Source organism: Notothenia coriiceps, unplaced genomic scaffold, assembly GCF_000735185.1.
Source record: "Notothenia coriiceps isolate Sejong01 unplaced genomic scaffold, NC01 NC01_scaffold00029194, whole genome shotgun sequence".
In the NCBI taxonomy this organism is placed as follows: domain Eukaryota; kingdom Metazoa; phylum Chordata; class Actinopteri; order Perciformes; family Nototheniidae; genus Notothenia; species Notothenia coriiceps.
Window position 1 is genome coordinate 107,981 of NW_011361895.1, and position 21,969 is coordinate 129,949.

Below are 21,969 nucleotides of genomic sequence, written 5' to 3' on the forward strand. Positions count from 1 at the left end.
AAAGCATTAAGTTATAGGCACGGGGGAGCCACTTCATTGCAAACAGTACAACTTGACTTTACATCGAAGACACCATTAAGATGATATGCTCGTTGGGTTGGGATCACTATACCATCGCTGCAGTTATTAATTCCAGTGGAAAGCCTTTACTACTGGCCTAGTTAATCCAAAGTGGTTACTTTTTTTTGGGCTGGGCAGTGAAGTTTTTACACACCGTCTATTTGACCTTCTCAGGACTTGAAACTGTTTTGGGGCAGACCCCCACAAAGAAAGAAACATATATTTACACATGTAAGGTTCCATCTTTTCTTTAAACAGTTTATTATTCTCCATCGACTCTCATCCGTGAGCAGAGCCATCAAGTTGGCATGCCTATAACGGCTGAATGTGATCGAAAATTACCTATCTTGACCAGCCAAAACGCTCACAAACGATTTAAAGATATGGTGCGTTTTGATTCAATGCTGAGTACAAGCCAAACCTGACAGGCTCTTCCTCTGTCATAGTGAGACCGGCAAACAGTTGGCGGCGCCAGAGTATTTGTGTTGGGTAATCTATGGATAGGCTAACCCAGGGGTTCTGCAACCTTTTGACCAAAAAGAAACCATTTTGCTTTCTTTCCCAAAACATTTTTTTATCTGGAGCCGCATAAACATATTTCATAGCTTGATAGCTAATAAAAGTTGTATTTATTGTTATATCAGACAAAATGACAGTTTTTTGCATTTTACTTAGGCTATTTATTATCATGTATAAAACCTGTTACCTCTAATAAGAAACAAAGAACTCTTATAGGAGAATCTGACAAAATAATACACAGGCCTACTTAAAATAAAATTAAACACAGCACTTGGGGAGTCCTCCTGCACATTCCGAAGGAAAAATAAATATTATTAAAACGGGCCACTTTGAAATAAATAAAACATATAGCCTGCACCCTAAAAATAGTTAAAGGTAGGGTAAGGTACCGATGGAGAACCAGATCGAGTTGCGCTAGAATTTGAAATACACAACCGAAAAAATATGACTCTCCTTCAGACTTCCTCCACAGAGCCCCTCCTCCAACACCACACTAAACGCACACATGACCAAGAGCCGCCGTTCACAAGATTCATTTGGCACAGATGGAGAGGCTGACAGGCTGACAGGCAGGTAGGCGCCTATCTAGTTATTTTAGCCGGGCCGGCTCAGATTGAATGAGTCTTCGCTTTTTACAGCGCTAACCGGCTTCCAGAGATTAATTTTTGTATGTATCTATTGTCAATCTAATATATTCATTGGCTATCGGGATGTTAAAGCATATCCATGGAATAGTAACAAAAAGTGTGTTTTCTGAAATAAAATTACATACCCATTGAATTATGACTAGAACGATCGTCCCAGCTTTCCCTTCCCTCTAAATCCGTGTTGTTCCCGTTGTTCCTCGATACGTAAAGGCTGCAGTGCAGCACTCTTGATAAACTTTCTCTACATATCAACAGACACCACAGAGGTAAACCAGCATACGTTTGCTTGTGAAAGCATAGCTAACTCTGTCCACACAGAATTAAATCCGTGTGTTCCTCCGGTACCTGGAGATCTTTGCGATTTCATCCATAGTTCCGCCTCCATCCGAGCCCGGGGGTCAGGTTATTCACCGCCTAAGCAGTGATGTGGACGCCATATTTTAGTTGACCCTAATGTAAAACCGTTTGTTTTTTATTTATGTGTCACCAGTATCCCTCACAAATACAAGATCACGAACATTTTCAACATGCAACAAAAATAAATAGTCCTACAAATAACTTATTTTATATCCTTCTTATTGTGTCTAAGCTCAAGTGGAGCCAGAGCCAGAGGGCTTAAAGGGCCCGCTGGGTTCCGACCCCTGGGCTAAACCCATACAGTGTGCGGGCTCAAGTCAGTATTTGAATGTAATTACATACACTCCCCTTCGACAGTGAAAACGCCACGCCGTAAGGTTTAGAATTAATTTCCTGTCTCATCCCAAATTGAACGTATGAATAAAAAGGCACAATTTGTTTGTAGTAAATAAAAAGTGAGCCAATCGTTGCAGTTGTCACAGGCTGACAGAGCGTTTGAGCACAACAACCGCAGAGCCCTGGCAGGGATTCTCCCCCAGGAGATTTTTTAAAATACTAACATCAAATACACATGCTGGTGCTCTCTTGAGAAGAAAAATAAATATATATTAGTACAGGAAGTATTTAAAAAAAAATGAATGCATTGTTTGTTTTTGATTACTTTGCTCTGAAAGCTGAACCGCTGCTCCTCAACATGATAGGAGAGGGGAAAAGGCGTGGGTGAATTACTTTTACATTGTGGATAAGGGTTGGATAGCAGTTGTTCTGTGTGTCAAAATGAAAAGACAGCCCACACACCTATCAATCATCAAACCGTGGGGGTTTATAGTTGTACCTATGTAATAAGAGAGTTACTACAGCAAAAGTATTCTCCGTCGGGACTTCCTGCAACAACACCACGCCGTTATCCTTGATTCTGATTGCCAGAAGACATATCAAAGATTCTATTGAGAAGACGATCACTACGTGAACAAAAGTTTTCAAAACCGTTTCTAGTCTTCGGTGATTTCCCAGACCAGGAGTGCAATTTATCTACCGCGCCGAGTTGGAAGCTTTATTTAGCTTACTTTAACATCATTTTCATGGTGGGGCACTAAGCATTTATTGGGTATGCTTACCTACCCCAGCCATACCCCTGACGCCAAATACCTCATTCCTTCTGTATACTTGTATCCGACATGCCTTCTCATTTTGCGCTGTCCTCACCGTTCAAATGAAAATCGCCGCCAATCATATTTCCAAGCTCCGCCGGGGGGGGTGGGGGGGGCTCCGTCTTGTGCGCATTCACTTGCACTCGGACCATTAGAGACTTTCATCTCATAAATGTCCTATGAGCCAAGCCACAACTTTTTTTCAAACAAAGCTGCCAAATGGGGTGGCAGCTGGGGTGGCAAGGCTTTTCTGAGGTGGCAGCTGCCACCCGTAGACTCGCCACTGTGTCTAACCTATGTGTCTAACACGTAATGTGGAGAAAGAGATGTCCTGTATGGGTTGATTGTGCGTTGATCTGTTGGTAATGCCTCTGGGTTCCGGTCGGCATGTAAACGAATGCATAATGCTGCGCTATACTTTGCGGCCTCACCCGGTTGCATAGCGACGCTTATTGTTTAGGTGTCTTTTAATAAGCAGGTAGTCATATCATTAGCTAGAACTAGCTAGATCTGATCGATATGGACATAAACACGAGTGAAGTCTAATCTGAAGGGAGAGAGAGATCAGCTGCTGCTGACAAGTTGACACGCAGCTCTGCATGATCACATGCAGCGGTGAGCGGAACAAAACACACACTCTTCAGGTTAGAATATCACACGTAGCTATTTTTAATTACCTCTCAAACTACCTAAACTAGTTATAGATATGTTTAGTTTTACTGTCGGGTCACTCATTACTGATCCGCGAGCTGCATGATACTGACGGGTTGTCAGGAGAGGGAGAGAGCGCTCCGTTTATTATTCCCGTGTTATTGTGAATTACTGTACACTTTTGAATAGTTAATCTACTATTATTAGTTTGTTTAATATCGAATCATATCAATTTGTTTTAACGCTCAATAAATAACAAAGAAGATCTTTGACCGGCACTTTTCAAATTGTGTCCGGAAGATTTAAACTTTAACGGACATGTTGACCGGCGAAAAAATATTCTAACGGGAACTCTGATATGTATATGTAAAAATATCTCAAATGAGCTCAACCACTTTACCAGCTGTGATGAACATATAAATGCATCAATAATCATATTGATGCATTTATCAATGCCTGAAACGCCTCCATTGGACTCTTTTGTTTACTTCCGTTACATAGTGACATCATTATGTAACACTCGTGCTTCTATTGGCTTGCGCTCCAACACATTCTACGAGATAGGCTAAGGGGTGGGACATCTCTAAGCTGTTGACCAATCACAACAAAGCCGGCCAGCTAACCAATCAGAGCAGACTGGGATCTGGTTTCAGACAGAGGGTGAAAAGAGGTGCTGCATCACAGGCAGTATGAGAAAAATAAAGACCTTTTTGAACATTAAAGCATGGAGACATGTCACAGAAGAGGCACTAAATATAAATATGAACCTGAAAGTGATCATAACAGAGCCCCCTTAGGCATAACATCTGAGTGCGTCTTCCACCATTGGCGGCAGGCCGAGATTTTGTGTTTTAAAGGAAGCTTTCAAGCCTCCTTCCCTCTTATTTTACATTTTGGTGTTGTCCTCCTGTTAAAGGGAGGTACATTCGGATGTAGCTTAGCATCCGCCTGATAACCCCCCTCCAAAAGGTCAGGTCATGGAGTGGAGGAGCACAGCCAAGCTTCTGCTAGTCCTCAAACTCTTCTTAGAGTCCCAAACAAGGAGAGGGTTGTCAGTGTCTGGTTTCCTGAAATTTGGTAGAAAGTTGGCCCGAAATGAATGAAATCTCTGTAAAGAAAAAGTCAAAAGACTCTTTTCTCTTTTGGGCGAACTGTCACTGTAGACTCTGTCAAAAAGATTAAGAGAAAAAAAAGACCAGATTTGTGTGAGGGTTTAACCCAGAAAATCAGAGAGTGACACATTTTAAATGTACAAGCAGACAAACAATTGCACACTTATCCCATCTACACACTTTAATACCAACGAATGAAAATCCAAATAGAAAGATTGTCGCACGCAAAACAAAACACCACCCTCGACCAAATCCCGCTGATGACAAATGCAAATAGAGTGCAGGCAAGGTAACAATAAAGACAACAGAGAAGAGAGAATTAATGAGACCCTGTGACCTGGTGCAGATGTGCCTTCAGATTACTCTAATACGTCCAGCCCAGTGCTAGAGCCATTGTTGTACAGAGCCTCGCTCAGGCCGGATGGGCTTTAAAGATGCAGTGTGCGACATCACATGACAGCAAGACTAAACCATTTGCACAAATCACCTTACCTCCCTCCCGTTTTAATGACCCAGGCGGAGCTGCTATTAAAGCCAAAAGGTTAAGAGATGCATGTGAAAACGATTATTCTCCGTGAGTGGGGTCGTCACCCTCGTAGGTCGATAATGCTCAGCTCTTTTCCACTCCTGCCTCATCTCTGTAACACTCCCATTGCTTCCTTACTCCGCTTTTACTCAACTGACCCATGTTTTACTTGTGTTTCCAAACATGCCACTGACCTGGGACTTTTCTTCACCAAAACGGCTGGCTTGGGCATTGCGTCACAAAACATGCCATCCTTTATCTTTGCTAAGGTCATTCTCCAAAATGTTTTTCTCAAAATAACCTTTTTTTTAAGCAGTGTGCACATTTTTATTTTAAATACTAAAGCTATATTACATTACACAAACCAACATTTACACTTTAACAGAACCACATTCATACACATTCACACATTTAATCCAGCTCATAAGGTGTGATAAACATTCACTCCCACGCTCAATAATGGATGACCTAAGTCAGCCACACGGAATGCAATCCAAAGTAACCAATTCAGAATGTACACCAAACATTATTGCACATCTACAGTGTAGGCTCAGTCGTCACATACATCTGTGACACAAATTTATATTTTTTCGTTTTGTAAATATTTTTTAGACATGTTTGCCTTTTAATGGACATTAGAGACAGACAGGAAATGTAGGTAGAGAACAAAAAATATAACATGCAACGAAGGTTGCCAGCTGAAGTCAAATGATGTCATGTCTAAGGAACTTATTGTGAAAGTTTATTCTTTATGTTGGTTTTGTCATGTCCCTGACAAATGAGGGGTTTGACTACTGTAACGTTTTATCTTTGAGGATACTGTACTACTAATTCTTACAAGACTATTGTTTGGGCTTTTTTCCCCCAATTGTCCCAACGTTACTCAAATATGTTCAATTACTGCAAGCAACTATGGTTATAATCAGGGGTGCACATAACTGGTACGCAGGTATGCATGCGCGGAAAAAATCTGAATTGCGCAACGTCCCTTGTGTCACTACGCGCCTTTGCGTACCTCAAAACATCAAAACAAAACACATATTTCATCTACACGTGTTTCTTGTCAACACTCAATGGAGTAAACTACGAGACATGTCAAAAAACCCAAAGACATTAAGCAGCTACGTTGCCGTTTTGCTCCCTGCTAAAAATCTTCGGACTTTCTGTGACTGACTGAACTGGGTGCTGGCCGCGCGGGACATAACCGACGGACCTGTGAAACTTTGCAGGAGGCAGAGGCTTAGATCACTGGACGACAGGGTTGTTCACCGTGTGCACAGACAGGGTTAACGTCGGTATGAACAACAGAAATGTGACAAAACTCTACCAACTGGCTGCAGTGGGAGACTCCCCTGTGCACATTCTGTGCCCCGCGCACACCTTGGAGAACTGCGCAAAATCAGCTGATCACAATGTTCACGCGCAGTGGTCAAGCTGCTGCAGTTTTATTTACAACAAAGTGGATTAAAACAAACAGTTGCAAACGTACTCAGTGTGTTATGGAAGAGTTTGAAATCAGACAGAGGTGGAAGAAGTACTCATATCTTGTACTTGAGTAAAAGTAGAAGTACCAGAGTGTAGGAATACTCTGTTACATTAAAGGTCCTGCATTCAAAATGTTCCTCAAGTAAAAGTAGAAAAGTATTCTCATCAAAATATAGTGAAAGTAGCGACAGTAAAAGTAGTCATTGTGCAGATTGGTCCATTTCAGAATAATAAAGCTGGTAAAGGTGCAGCTAGTTTGACAAATTAGATCAAAGTCAAGTAAAGTACAAATATCTCAAAATTGTACTTAAGTACAGTACTTGAATAAGTGTACTTAGTAACTTCCCACATCTGAAATCAGATATGACTTCAAGTCATGTGATAATTCCTTTTTTTTTGATCCTTCAACTTGGCCTCAGGAAGTGCAAGGACTTCACAGTTTTGGCAACAAGTTTTGGAGAAAGCAAATCGGAGGCTTAAAAAGAGACAGGGAGGTGCATCTTCATCATCTTCATCATCTTGCATGCAAGAAGTGTAAATAGAGGACAGGGAAGGAGACACTGAGGAGGACCACACTTTGTGTGGGGTGAGTACCAAACGCTGTCTCCTGGTACTCATCTGAGTAACTCACTCAAAAAGTTATGTGCACCCCTGGTTATAAACCTTTTATGAATAGCCTTTACGTATGCGTGTATATGTGGCCACAGTGAACCCTTACTTAAAAGGATCAACGTGAAGGGACTTTGTAAGAATGTTCTCAGTATTGTTTTTAACTGGACAGTTGTTCTTTAACTTCTACTGCCATTAACTCCCATCAACGTGTAAGCCACCAACAGTGTATTTCATAAACAATAACTTCCAAGAGAGTAATGGTGAGAAATGTAAGTGCCATCTTGTAAACCCCAAAGCCTACTTAGCCTTTGCTACCCCCAATGAGATTTCACCCCATTCGTCCATCACTCTCCCATTGGAGTCCATCCATTTACCCAGCTGGAGGCTGAGTGGGGGGCTCAGCAGGTTCGATAGGCTCGGCAGAGGGTAGACGCTAACTTTGTGATAAGTGGCAGTTCACCAGGGGCCTCCATTACATCAACCAGCATGGTCATTTCTCAAATTGCATCCAAGGAATAAGAAATTCCAAGGCAAATCGTTGCTTCCTTTCTCCCACCGGAACATTTTTCTACACATCCATGTACCAAGACTAATTGAAGACTGAATGCTATCATTGGGAGGGCCCGGACGGATGCAGCGATAAAATAAAGAAGTGCTGCAGAGTGCTTTGGTTGGCCAGGGATTCTTGTTTTTTTTCATGACTGGGGTACGTTGGCTGGCGGGGACATAGTTCAGTCTCATCAGACCTTTATTGCTGTAGGGAAAAAGCTTATTTACTGTAAACTGTTTACGGAGCTCTGTCACTATCTCTGGAAATGCAGAATAAACACAGGAACACACTCCCACTCCTAATGTCTTGTAAACATCAGAAACACAAGCACTGTTGCAAAGACACTACACTCTGGATGAGACAAACACACACACACTGTGTTAACATAACACATTTTCCCACACGCACATTCAAAAGACAATACACAACTATGAAAATAAGAAAAAAAGTTGCATGTAAACAACGAGTGCTGTTGGTTTTATCCGTGTCTCCAGTTTTTATACACATCGGGAAAACACCTCTTAATCTCAAACACACTTTCCCATCGTTAGATTCAGACCTACATGTTTCCGCACATGTACCGAACCCCTTTTGAAGTAAAGGGAGAAATGAAACATGACAGATGTCTGAAGAGAAAGAAAAAACAAAGTCTGTGGACATGCTGCATCTGCCAAATATATGGTATCACACTTTACGGAGCAGCTTGAGCAGATGAATCATCAAGTCATCCCCGCAGGTTTTCAAATCCATCTTAGCGCACAGACATTCTGTTTCCTGCCTCATATGTGTTGTGCACTTAAACAGACATGTCAAAAAGTATGTAATGTGAAAAGTGTGTTTGCTCAAGTGTGCTAGTTTAATAATGGTTTTTCCGTCTATGTCTATATCCACCCGCCCCCTTCACCCTCCCCCCACCCCCCTCACATGAAGACCCTACCTCTTTGGGGCGGGATGTTTTTCCATTAAAACTCCATGGTGAGTTTTCCTTATTCCCTCCTTGGCTCTTTTGGAATAATGCAACTGTCTACTACGCTGCAGCACACCGCCTCCTCTCATTTGTCTCCTGTTATATTTTCAACACATTCCTCAAAGGGGGGGAATCCCAAAAAGGATTGTTGTTGTGTTCCCATATTGTTTTTATTTATTTTTCAAACCCTTACATTTACTTTTTGTGATTTTGAAGTGGGAGGTTGTGTTGAAGCCACTTTGTGTGTTTCAAATGTGCACATGGTTAGCATATATTTAGTTTATATTAATTTTACTAGCTATGGTTTCATATTTTAATTATTGGTTGATCTTTGAATAAAAAAAGGTTTATGCATCAGAAAAACAGATTGTATAGGGAATGGGAACATGACATCATTAACAGAAAGTCGGCCATATTTGGAAGATACCAGCAAACCTGTACAGCAAGGGAACTAGCGTATCGTTTTCACTTAAAACCTCTGAAAGATGGTCAGGCACTGCTGTGTTGTTGGCTGTAACAGCCAATCCCATTACTGACAAACAAAACATAAAAAATGACTGTGGCATTAGATTTTATTATTTTCCAACGGAGTTATGATGGCGAACATCATCAGGGGACAACAAATGGGTTGGTTGGAAGCCATCTGCTGACTGTTAAGTTTCAAAAATGATTACTGAACTACAGCAACACAAACCAATACACAAGGAATTGCATTTAAAACATGAAATATTGCAGTAATCATAAATATACAGGTTGATTAATTATCCATAATAATCCAACATTTTGCTCGTATTCAGTTAGCATAACATTAGCTACTTTATCTTACTTCTGTCCGCATGATTGCATCGTTGTCATTGGGCCTATAGATCTGTTAATGCTGCACCCTAAGTTTTCTAGATTTGACATGGTATAAAAATTGCCGTTTTTTTCTGTTTAGACACTTAACCCTTTCAAAAATAACGCCTTTTTGTAAATCACATGTTGTTAATAGTTTTTTTAATCTGGCTGTTAGTTTGTTTGCACAAAGTTATTGTGCCTTTTCATTTTCCAATAGTATTTTGATTGTCTTTTGTGGGTATTGAAATGTGAGTCATATGTCCTTCTTTTCACAATGTATTTAGTAAAGGACTAGAGCTGAACCGAATAATGTAAAGCGTTCTGTTTACTAATTTATAACCAAATAACTTTGTTTAAAGTGTATAGTTTATGGGCAATTATGGCTCTCATCCATGGTGTTTCATGCCACGTTTGGCATTAGATTAAATATGTTTGAGCCTACTGAGGGGTCATCCAGAAAAGTCAATACAGGCCTATCTGAAAAGTTTGTGTATTCTCCATTCAGATCGTATTTGAAATTGTAACAGCAACCAGTTTTAGCTCATAAGGTTTAAGCCTTTCCCTAACCCTGAAGACTATTATAAATGTCATCCCTATATAATTTATGCCATTCTTAACCCATTAAAACAACATTTGAACACCTTTCGCTAGTAAGGGAAGGAAATAAAATGTACACAAAGTAGAATAACACATAATGTTCAATAAAGAGGAGACAAGGAAATATTACATTAAAAAGCAAAAAAATGTAAAAGTTAACTTAATAAACAACCCGCAATAAAGAAGACAGCCTGAATAATGAAGTACACGTTAAAGCGTGGGACTTCATTCTGATTTTAAAGATGTTATTCTAATAATAAAATATACTAACTTTAGATTTTGTGATGCTATATCTGAGTTTCAAATGTTAAAAGGGCAAATCATATACAGTATACAAGGAACTTTTTATTGAAGGGTATGAAGCAGCATTGGATGTATTTTCCATGCCTGATTTTTGTTAAAGGTCCCATGACATGGCCATTTCTACTGATCATAATTCCATGGTTGAGGTCGACGAGAATAGATTTATATATTGTACAATTTTCCAAACTCACATTGGTTTCTCATACAGCATCTCTGTATAGTATGTGTATTCACTGAATTTCACTCTCTGTCCTAAACAGCTTGATGGAGCTCCTGCCCCCCACTCCTCCCTGTAAGCCCAGTGTGCTGCAAGACAGCGAGGGCGGGGGGGTGCCGAGGGGGCTGCAGCAGCCCCATCTGCGAGGCTCCATTAGCACCCGCATCCCCCCAGCGCGTCACATTTTTGCCGCTAAAAGTGTGTGTGTGTGTGTGTGAGGAGCTCCACGGATTGGTCCATTTGGACCAATGGGTCCATTTGGGTATGGGCACGTCACCATACCCAGGAAGAAAACAATGGAAAAAGAAAAATCTCCAACGAGGCGTTCTGGGGCAGCATAGACAGGTCTTTTCTGTGTTAGAGTTTTCCTCGCTACAGGGTGTACTTTGAGGGTTTGTGACTCTGCAGACCGTTTACATGCATAACAACCTTCATAACACACAAGGGGACGGGTAATAACCGGAAAAGTATGACATGGGACCCTTAAATAAGATGCTTCCAGTATTAGCTTTAAAAAAGAAAATGTCTTCATGAGAGAGTCACTTATGGAGAGACGATTGAGTGACTCAGTGGAGTGAACTTTTCCCTTCACTGCTCCCTAGCTCCTCCCTGTTGACTCCATTCACTTTGGGAAAATGAATAGCATCTGGTGCCTTTTCTAAGTCTTGGGTTTCGTCTTTTGTTGTGGTCAGCCACTCGTACTTTTTAATTGAAGCTTTTTTTTCTTTCCGTCTTCATCCATCTCCTGCTTAATCCAGGCCCTTAGTGATTTCAGAGCGTATACTTTTCAAAGGTACACATCATTAGCATGGGAATCTTGACCCTCAAAATAACTGCCTCACACAGCTACTTAAATCTATATTGTTTCTCTAATAGTGTATGTCCTGAGACATGAGCAAATGTATGCTCGGCCTTAATTTAGCCCCCATTTGTACATTTTTGAGTATAACAGGAACTCCAAATTCTGTCGTGTGAGACTCAATCTTCTTCGCAAATAAACGGTTTTACACCAATATATATGACAGTATTTGCTAAATCAGACTGTGTAGAGTAGGCTATTAAACTTCCATGTCTAGTGAAGCACTTGTGGAGCAAACGGAATAGGAAAAGGTAAAAACAGGCCTAGTTTCCACGGTGATGACCACTCTCAAATGTTCCCTGAGTTCCCCAAGTTGTTGTCATTAGTGATGTGGGTTCGACAGAGCCCCAAGGCTGCCTCTTTTCCAAGGGCTGTTGTAAAATAATATATGTGACGTTGAAGGATGTGTCCTCCACATGATTGCCCTTCCTCTCTTCCTCTCTCTGCCTTTCTTTTTTCCCCTTCCTGGTTTCAGTCTTAATAGAGGCTGCTTTTCTGATTTGAATTAACCATATGGCCCAGAATCAGTTCAGTGACAGTCGTACTACAGCTCTTTGTCACTGGATGGCCAGCTCAAGTGAGCTTTATCATATTTATTTATTTCGAGGGCCCTGAAAATAAATGGAAGCTGCCACCAGACTTCCTTCCCCCCCTTGGAGGCGCCTCACGTTAGCCCCGGGCAAAGTAATGCAAAGCGACTTTGATGGTTGATGTTGCAGATTGAATTATGCCCTTGAAGAAAAGCTATTAGCTCCGTCAAGAGTCCTTATTTGTTAAATTAAAAGTGGAAATGAGAAGAGTAGTCTTTAGTGAATTAAAGTTGCCAAGAAAATGGAATCAAAGGCTATCGTACAAAACAAAATTATGTGAAGGGAGAATTGTTTTTGCTGTTTCTGTAGTGACCCCCTTTCAATTCTATGTAGTACGTTTTTATGCTTCATAATGTATCTATTTCATGTTTGTGAAACTTGGTCTTTATTCCAATAACTGGTTGCTGTCCTCCATATGGAGAGCAGAATTAGCCCACTTTCAGCTGGAGCTTTGCCTCTCTGGTGTAAGGGTTGAAACCTCAACACTTTTAAGCCCACTGAAGTGAGATCAAAAGAAAAAGGAAGATTTAAAACACAGATGAATACAATTTCAATGCATCCTTAGGAGGAGCTGTGATCTTTTGGACTGTTGGCAGGCTCTTCATTGGCTGAATCCTCTTCAGAGAAAACATGCAGTCATAGAAATCCCTCATAGAGGATAGCTAACTGTACACTTTTGTTAAATGACTTATCTTCTGGACGCGCTGTAAAACACATAAGCCAAGATGAGTTCATTGGTGTTAGCTAATGCAATATCCTTAGCACGACTTTATCTTGCCCTCCATCTCTCTTTCAAAGACTGGGCTTTCTGTGAATATTTGGCTATTCAGCTTTCTCTTCTTGGCCCATTATACACTTTTATAGAGGCCTTTCTTATAGCTACCTTCACCACTTCCTATTTCCTGATCACTCTCTCAAATAGTGTTGGCCAAACAAGACATCAACATCTCCTTGCATCCAGGGAGTAATTTATGAGGTGCTGAACGGCTATAGGGAGGCAACAGAAAGAGAGTTTTCTTTTTTGTGATCAGGTTATGAGAGCCAAGAACTCATACTCCACACTTTACCACAACAAATATCTTTGAGAGTTTTTTTATACAAAACAGTTCCTTGTATCATTGAGAGTTTGAGTGAACATCTTTCAGCACCTAGTATTGTCAAAGGGAATTACTGGACAACCTCCCCCTACAAGATGTACTGGTAAACTACAGTATTCACTTTCTTAACCCTACCCTTCATTGTAGTACTTTTTTTCCCTTTTTTTCCTTTTTATTTAGCATCCTTTGAGAAGGACATATCAGTAAGATACAGCTATTTTGTTCAGTTGCAACCAACTTCAACAGGTTCCACACCATTCGTATTGGAGCGATCTTGATGGATGTGTCCATCCTAGAACCAACAATTAACAGTGTAGTATTATTTTTACTTTTCTTTATGATAGGGGCCAATAAAGTGATGATGAAAAATGTGATGTTGTCAGGTAGTTGGATGGGCAACTGTGAAATCTCTTGCATTTCATGCATTAACAGTGTGTAGAAAAATGTATTAATTGATAACAAAAGCCTAGTACCCTCAATTTCTGTGACGACTGTTTGCTAATCAGTGCTTATTTAAGCGATTTCGTAAACAACCAGTTCCAATGTAACTGGATGATTGGATGATAAGATTATAAGCTATCAATGGCGACTGTTTTCTAATGTAAGACTTTTTAGCCAACAAATGTATTGCCCATTAATTGAGAATTTAACCATTTTACCAGTGCCAACAAGGATTGGTTAAAGCCAACTGGCTGGCTAGTTAAACCAAGTGTGTAGTGCACTATACTGGCAGGTAAAATAAACTCCTGTTCTTAATGTTCCCAACCCTAGTCCAGATGCTGTTCGCATTGTATTTATATTCTCACTTGTTACTGTGCCTAAGATGTATAATGGCAGGGAAAACGCTCCACCAAATGAAAATTAGTTTTTCATCAATTTTCTTTTTTAAGTAAGGAAAGACAGTAGTTTGTGTGTAGCGTTCTCACCAGTAATGTTTCCAAAGGTCAAGGTTAAGCATCCCTCTGGGAGTGCGTGACACTACCATGAGTTTGTGACCCCTACGACAACCTCATGCCCGATCTGCTATGACTGTGTTTTACTGTCCTGGTCAGTTATAAGGCCGGACAATAATACCAGACCTAGCTACTGTTCTTTGATCAATACCACATGGGCAGCCCTACCGCAGCTGAAAACCCTTTTTGTGTCCGTTTCCTCTCAAACTGTCCTGACATGCTCAATAATCCAATAAATACCATACGTTTTTCTCCTGTTGCCAATACAAGGGAAGCAGCTGGGACACTGCTGTTGTGCGATGCATGTTCCTTTGAGTGATACATATTGTAATTCTCTATAAAAAGTATCCTTTACACCTTGTATATTCAGTGTAATTTAAAGAAGTTTACATGCCTTGCAAATTCATCCTAATAAGCAATACACTTGGTGTTATACTGAATATCAGGAACACTGTATATACTATGTCTGTAATATCAAGCCCATTACCTATCACATGAAATTGTTCATTAAGTGGCAGTCTGTCAACCAATTGTGACTTCTGTAACCCTCACAAACGCTTACGATGGAAGCTAAATCTTGAAAAAATTATATTGAATTGAGTATAGGGTAAAATGAGAATGTGGACATTCTTTCACAAGCTTTTAAGTTTGCCTGATTTTGGTTATTTTATTAATATGAATTACGTAAGCACTTATTTTAGAGCTTAATTCATTTTTTCCTTGACTGCTAATAAGGTGAATGCTTAATGTATTTAAAATCTCCCTTGCTTGCCTTCTTGCATGCAAAACACTTTTATAAGTTAATGTTATTCATTGAGCAATGTCACTGTGTAACTTTCATATACTTGCCTCCAATGTGTTACATTGTTGTTTTGTAATGTTGAAAATCATCATGTGTTCTAAATCAGATTCTGATTATATAATTCATTAAACAAACGCATATTTAAATAGTGTCTCAAATATGCCACATATGTATTGTGCTTCACCATATGTGCCTCAAAGTCAGTTTAAGAGGGAATATTCTTGTTTGCTGCTCTTTAACAACAATATGCATGGGGCAAATCAAGTTTATAATTATCGTTTTTGCTCCATGGTCTGTTGGTTACAGTATCCAAACATCATTTGATTTTGACATGTTCAAACACCACACAAAGCAACTTTGAGACCAGTCTCTGCATTCTTCTTCATATGTTGTCTAATCTTCGTACACTTTCCCCTCCTTTAGCAAAGCCAAGCCGCCCCCTCAGATGTCCCCGAGCAAGTCCAGTGGAGGAGAGTTCTGCGTGGCCGCCATCTTCGCCTCATCTCGCTCCTGGTTCATCACCAACCCCAACATGAAAAGAGAGAAAGGTAAGACCATAGCCACAGGTGCTTTTAGAATTAAGATCCTGGCAATGTTCCAACAAGTCTTCCAAAAATGCATTACCAAAATACACTGTTGCAGGAATGAGTCCTAAAGCCCGGAAGTGGCGTAGCATTTTACAACTTCCGGTTCCCTCTTCTCAAATAAAAGGGTTTTGTAAGGTCTGTGGTTAACATAAGCACTTCGAGCGATAGAATTACTAACAAAGAATTACTAACAAAGCACTTATATACTAATAAAGGACTGGCTTATCTAAAGCCAGTTGAGTAGCACTTGAAATGTTTTGGCTCTAGGAAACCTGATGTACTTATATGATTCTGTTTTCTTCTAGTTTGTATCTTGTTGGTTGAATGCACTTATTGTAAGTCGCTTTGGATAAAAGCGTGACGTGCATCACAACTTAACTTAAGTTTCTTTATAGCCTTATTTTAGCTTTTTACTTCTGTCGACTGCATTTTGCAATTCAAAAATCATAAATCAAGTGTGTTTGCTATAGATCTTTTATTTATCCAAAATCCAATGGACAAATCTATTGTCTCATTGTTTTATCAAATCGTTTTTTTATCCAGGGTGCCCTTGAGATACTTACTTCCTGGTCAGCCAACAAAAATACATCTTCACTGCCCCACTCTATTAAAAAAACAAATGACAACATGCTGGCAGTTCCTCCCTCATTATTGTTAGTGCACCTTTTAATTACCATTTTAAGTAGCATATATAACAGTATTCTTACCACTGCCTTTTTCCCCTTCATAGATCCATCCAAGCAGTCAGTCGTTGAGTCGTTGTACATCATCAGCTGCTATGGAACAATGGTGGAACATGTCTTGGAGCCTCGGCCAATCAGCACTGCTCAAAAGATTAGTGATGACACACCACTGGAGCTCAACACCTGCCCAAGAGCCTGCTGGAATCTAGCCAGGTAAAACTATGCTGACCAATCCTCCTAGAAAGAGTGCCTCTAATACAGTCAGTGATACAGTTATTTCTTTTGGTGCAGGACTCCACAATGGAATGAGTTGCAGCCACCCTTCAACTCCAACCATCCCTTGGTGTTGGCCTCAGATCTGGTGCAGTACTATCAGTATCTTCTGGCTGGTGAGTGCTGACGAAATCTTTCTACGTTCATTGGTTTGATTGTGTTCAACCATATTCACATATATTCTAGGATTTCAGGAACGTTTAATGCATATGAAGTCAATGTAAACAATATATTCCAGTACAAGTCAATGCATGCTTGCCTCAGGCAAATTGAAGTGAATAAGTGTTCCAGGCGTCAACTTATTAATATACTTTTAAAGAAGGAAACATTTTGACAGTGCTTTATATATACATTAATGTTTAGTTTTTTTAAGAATCATGCTCGCTGTACTTAATCAGTTCCCAAATATATTGTCTGTAAAAAATTGCTGTTAAAATAATTACTCTAAACCTCATACTGTATTTTATTTGTGACAAACATAATTTACGGTCCGGATAGAAAATAAATACAAGCTCTGGGCGCTGAACACATTTAAAGCCCTTTATGTGCTGAACTTTGTGGTAATATAATAAATGACAGTGTGGCAGACAGCACCATGCACTGTACATGCAGTGTACTGTACCAGATGAATCTGCAGCTCATGTTTAATATGCTCCGGCAAATGCGTCTGGTTCCCCTCCGCTCAGCAGCCTGTGATGTGACAAGCCAATCACAACCATTTATCCAATATGGGAAGTATGCAGAGCCCAGTTAAGGCATTTTTGAACACTACCAAGATGGCTGCAGCTGACCTGGAAACTTCTGTTGTTGGCCCGCTATTGGGAAGCCTGACAAAAAATTGCAAAGTCATCTGCCAAATCAAATAAAACAGAATCTTGCTAATTTGGAGAGTAAAAACACCTTTATTCTTTCATTTCTAATGTCAAAAATTGCAACATTCATTTACAAATATGAATCATGCTTCTCACTCATAGCACATTTAGAATATACTGATATGAAAATAAAAAAGGTATGTTTTTGGAAATTAATCAACTATTTCAGCTGAACATGTAGTTTAGGTAAATATTTATTTCCTCTTTGCTTTTCCCTTTGTGGTACATTTTTGACACCATTATTTACCAAAATATTGATTTGCTATAAAATTGAGTTTAAATTCAAAGTGCCATTTTACCATTGCGTATCTGCCTGCACTGTATGCACTATTTCATTTTATACATGTAGTTATTGACATATAGGAAAATGTATGTTTTGGTTGAACTTGGTTGAAAATACATGCTGTGTCTTTTTTTCTATATGCATCATTAGTCAAGGTGGTGACCCCTATTCCCTGCTTTTCCATGTTGACTGTGTTGAAAGCCAGTCCTTTGCGTCGTATTGGTGCCACATGCTGAGATGAGACCTCTCCAGTCAACAGCCATAACATGTCCTTTCTCAAAGTGTTCCGTGAAAGATACTTCAGCCAGTTGTACTATTTCACATCTCATGAGCGATATCGAAAAGTATCTCCATTCCTTTGTTCGGTACTCAAGTCCGTTCTTCGGCGGCCGCGCTAAATGCCAGCTCCGGGACACGCTAGCATAATGCTACAAGATGCCGCTCTCAAACCAATTAGCTGACACCCTAAACTCTCTAATTCAATAACAAGTACAGAGCAGTGAGCACTTTAAGTTGCCCTCTGAAAGGCCAATTCGCAAAAAGCACCGAGTGCACTCGGATGGCCACACACGGTATCAATCCACCCCCTGGAATCGGCTGGCGTTTTGAGCTCACTCCATAATTATAAACACACGGAATCTGTAATTAGCTCTCGCGGCTGCTCCGGGGCAAGTGGTAGCTGTTTTACCCTAATTTCTCCACTCATCTCTGTTGACTTCTGCACTGCTCCAGGTCTAACTGGTAGGATATTTTTCTCAAATTAGTGCTAATGGTCTCTCCTAGTGTCACAGCAATGAGGACACGTTGGAGTGACGGACATGCGCGTCAACTTATTCTACCATTGTCTCTGCCAACATGGGCAGAGGAACTCTGCATAATGAGAGGGATTCATTGCATTAACATTTACATCCAATTAACAATAGCCAGATAACACCGCCCTGTCTCTTTATACCCCCAACCATCCAAGTGTGAACAATGCGTGGTCACAACGTTATAAACATAATTGTTCAGCCCTCTACCCATTTTGTGTGCTCCTGCCATTTTCCCTCAGGGTCGGTGTCCTAGACACCGCCACCACCGGTCTTGTCTCTTGCACGGCAACTTCCAATTTGTGTGTGCATTGCAACCGAGATCAAGCATTCAACATCCCTTTTCTCAGCATGCTTCCCCTTGCCAGCCCTCTCTTCTGCCGTTTCCTCCAGGGCTTGGCAGCGCAAAGGAGTAGTGATCCAGGAGAAAGAGTAGATTTGACCCAAGGATGAATTACAGCACAGCCATACGCCTCTTGTCCAGTTGCCTCCTGCTGAACATAACGATCCTGCCACTGCAGATGAAACTGAAAAAGGCACACAAATCTTACTTGCAGAACAAACTGTGCTATTTAGGTCTTATTTGTGTGGCGAGGCGGGCAGGGTAGATAGTGGCCGACCCCCTCCCACCCTGGACACAAACTGTTCACCCCCCTCCCCTCTGGCAGGAGGCTCTCTCCATCAGGACCAAAACCTCTCGCCACTTCAGCTGTTTCTTCCCTTAACGGCCTAATTAAACAGTATGCATAAAATGAATGCACACTTTGCGAACAATATCTTGTTTAATTTTATTTGAAGTAATGGACGAACCATACTAAGAAATCTATGGAAATCCCCTTCTTCTAATCATCTTACAAAACAGGCTGTGTCTCGAAAAGGGTGACACGACGGCACAAAGCTGGCAGTGCTTGATTGACAGGCCGTGTTCTCTGGTCTCGTGGCTCAATATTGGATGACCAAGGCTGATTAAAAATGCAGTATGCAGGGAAAGGAGTAGGAAGGGGAGAGGAAGGGCCGGGGTCATGCAAGACCGGAGTCTCCAGGACGGGATGATAAAAGGCAGCAGTGGCGCCACTTCATGGTCACTATCTCCACCTGTCCATCTGTAGCAGCTACTCGCAGCACTCAGCCTCGCAGAGGACAGCAACGTGCTGCACTGCCTCGGAGAGATAAGGAAGAAAGGGACACACATTATACAGTATACTCACAAATAGAAGAGATGCTGTAGGGCGATACAGCTTAATAAAAGCAGTCTTGAGCCAATTGTTTAGTGTTTGGGGATCCCCTCTTTGTAATGTGGAATCACAGGATTGTTGTCTCCAAAAGTATTAGGCAAGTGTGTGAATGGATCAATTTTCTCTTTGCCAGAGGTGTTTGAGCTGGGTAATAAGGTGACCCCTATAATCCCTATCAAAACACCCTAATGTATTATAATTAGACCTTTTATTCCGATTTTCTTCTCACTGATTGTTTTCCTGGGGTGATATTTACTTAGCTGTCCACACCATGCTTTCCAACATCTTCTCCCCTCGCCGCAAAGTTGTTTGAAGTAAACAACCTGGTGAATAATTTACCACCTATATCTGGCTGGCTCCTTTGGCGATGAAGGCGGCAACAGAGGCTATGCTTTTTGGCCGCGGCCCTCCCCTCCCTACCTGTCATATAATGTGCTAATTGTGGAGACTGACTGACTGGCTCGCTCTGCTGCTCTCTTGGGACTTTGAGGCCCATGACAGGCCAGCCTCAGTTGCCTTGTCAATAGATCTAATTGCTCCGAGAGAGGGGCTGGAGTGATGGCCTTGGAGCATCATCAGGCATTTGGTAAAGAGAAACCATGGCGCCATGACTGGGTCAGTAATCAAAGAGAGGGAGAGAAAGGAAGGGGTAAGTGTAGCACTGGCTGAATGAAGGTACTGTCAGTCAAATCCGCCTTGAATGATATATAATGACTAAGCTATCCCAATCTGTCAGTATGCCAGCACCTATCTGCCAGAGTACTACTCCAAAGAGGAAAGCGAGAAGAGAGGAACGTGAGAAGAGAGATAGGCGGAGGGAACCTAGCAGGTGAAATGTCTGGCAGCCAAGTGTGGCAGGTCAAAGCAGAGATAGGAAGAATGCAGAAAGACTAAATTAATCTTTAAAAAAATGAATAAGATAAAGGTGGACAGAGGGGCCAGACTAGACAAGACGGCTATCCTCTGTCCACCGAGCAGCCAGATCTATCAGATTGTTGTCCCTTATCTGGCCCTGGAGATCGGCCTGTCCGACCGCTGGCCCAAGGCCTCGGGAGGTCGGGCTACATCAATACCTGGGCAGCCTTTGTTCTTGTTCTGACTCCCTGCTTCACTGCTTTGGCCAACAGGCCACTGGCTTCCAGCCTTCAGCACAGAAAAAAAAAACACTCTCTCTGCATTCAAGATAAATCTGTTCCTCTGTGATGTAGATTGTTTTTCTTTCCTATGTCGATATGCAAGCATATAACTACAGTGTGGTTGCTGAAGAAACTGACCAAAGCAAAGTATTACACTATTAAACCAACCTTTATAGTTAGGAAAATACATTGTCTAACACCGGACAACAGGATAAGTATATTAGCCACATAATAAAACCCCAGACTTTTCATGCATTTCTTCACAAGTTAGCGATGGTACAGAATGTTTGGCTGACAGATGGTTAATAGGGACTAATGTGCCAAACATATTCAGGGTCATTGTCAATTAGCTTTACTTATGCAGCAACACAATGTGGCAAAAATGTGCAAGCATACATTTATTGTAGTACCAAGTATGATTCCAATGAAAGTTCCTCAAATTCAGCACATATTATACATTGATGAGATGTGTTTTGGCATTAATTGAGCCTAAAAATGTAATTAAATAAAAAAATGTATTTACTCAAATGGCTCGAGTCACCTTTTGACCTCTTTGTCATAAGCATGAGTTCTTTGGGAAATTGTTCAACAATGATGCAACAAAGGCATTGTTATTGCAAAAAAAAAAAAACATTACAAAAATGTTTTCTAAAAGGTCTGAATTTACATTTAAATACGACTAAATATGAGTCTGCTATGTACAATAAAGCAGTCACTTAAGCAGTTAAACATTAACAAGGAGAACAATTGAAGAAATCTCAAGTAGACTGATGAGAAGGAATTCCTCTGAAGTGTATTATCCCAATTGAATTATCCTGTTTTTAAAATGAGTTTTAGTAATTACATTTTGCTATGCCGACTCGGATGTTTCTATAAATATGTAAATGAAAAAACAAGATCATTTCTACTCTGCTTAAGCCACACACTTAAACTCCTTTCTTCAGTACAGTGCAATAAGTTTGCACTTAAAAATGTCCCGTCTGTGAAATTGCATTGACGTTCTGTCTCATAAAAGCCAGTAATGAGCGTTGTAAAAGCAAAAGGCCAAGTGGCGGGCTAGCCGGACACTAAGATGGGTAGATATGACTGTAACAGCCGGGTTCAGTCTGGCTCCTGACGTGCACACACACACACACACACACACACACACACACACACACACACACACACACACACACTACAGACGACGACGACGAGAC

The 21,969-nt window shown here is 40.8% G+C and overlaps 1 protein-coding gene across 1 annotated transcript in view; it reads left to right on the forward strand.

Annotated features, from left to right (window-relative positions):
- Positions 1–21,969, forward strand: part of bcas3 (BCAS3 microtubule associated cell migration factor) — a 118,003-nt gene that overhangs the window by 72,179 nt on the left and 23,855 nt on the right. Inside the window, exons 11-13 of the mRNA XM_010786460.1 lie at positions 15,316–15,440; positions 16,210–16,375; positions 16,454–16,551. Coding sequence (XP_010784762.1) covers positions 15,316–15,440; positions 16,210–16,375; positions 16,454–16,551 — 389 coding nt within the window. The remainder of the gene's footprint in view (positions 1–15,315; positions 15,441–16,209; positions 16,376–16,453; positions 16,552–21,969) is intronic.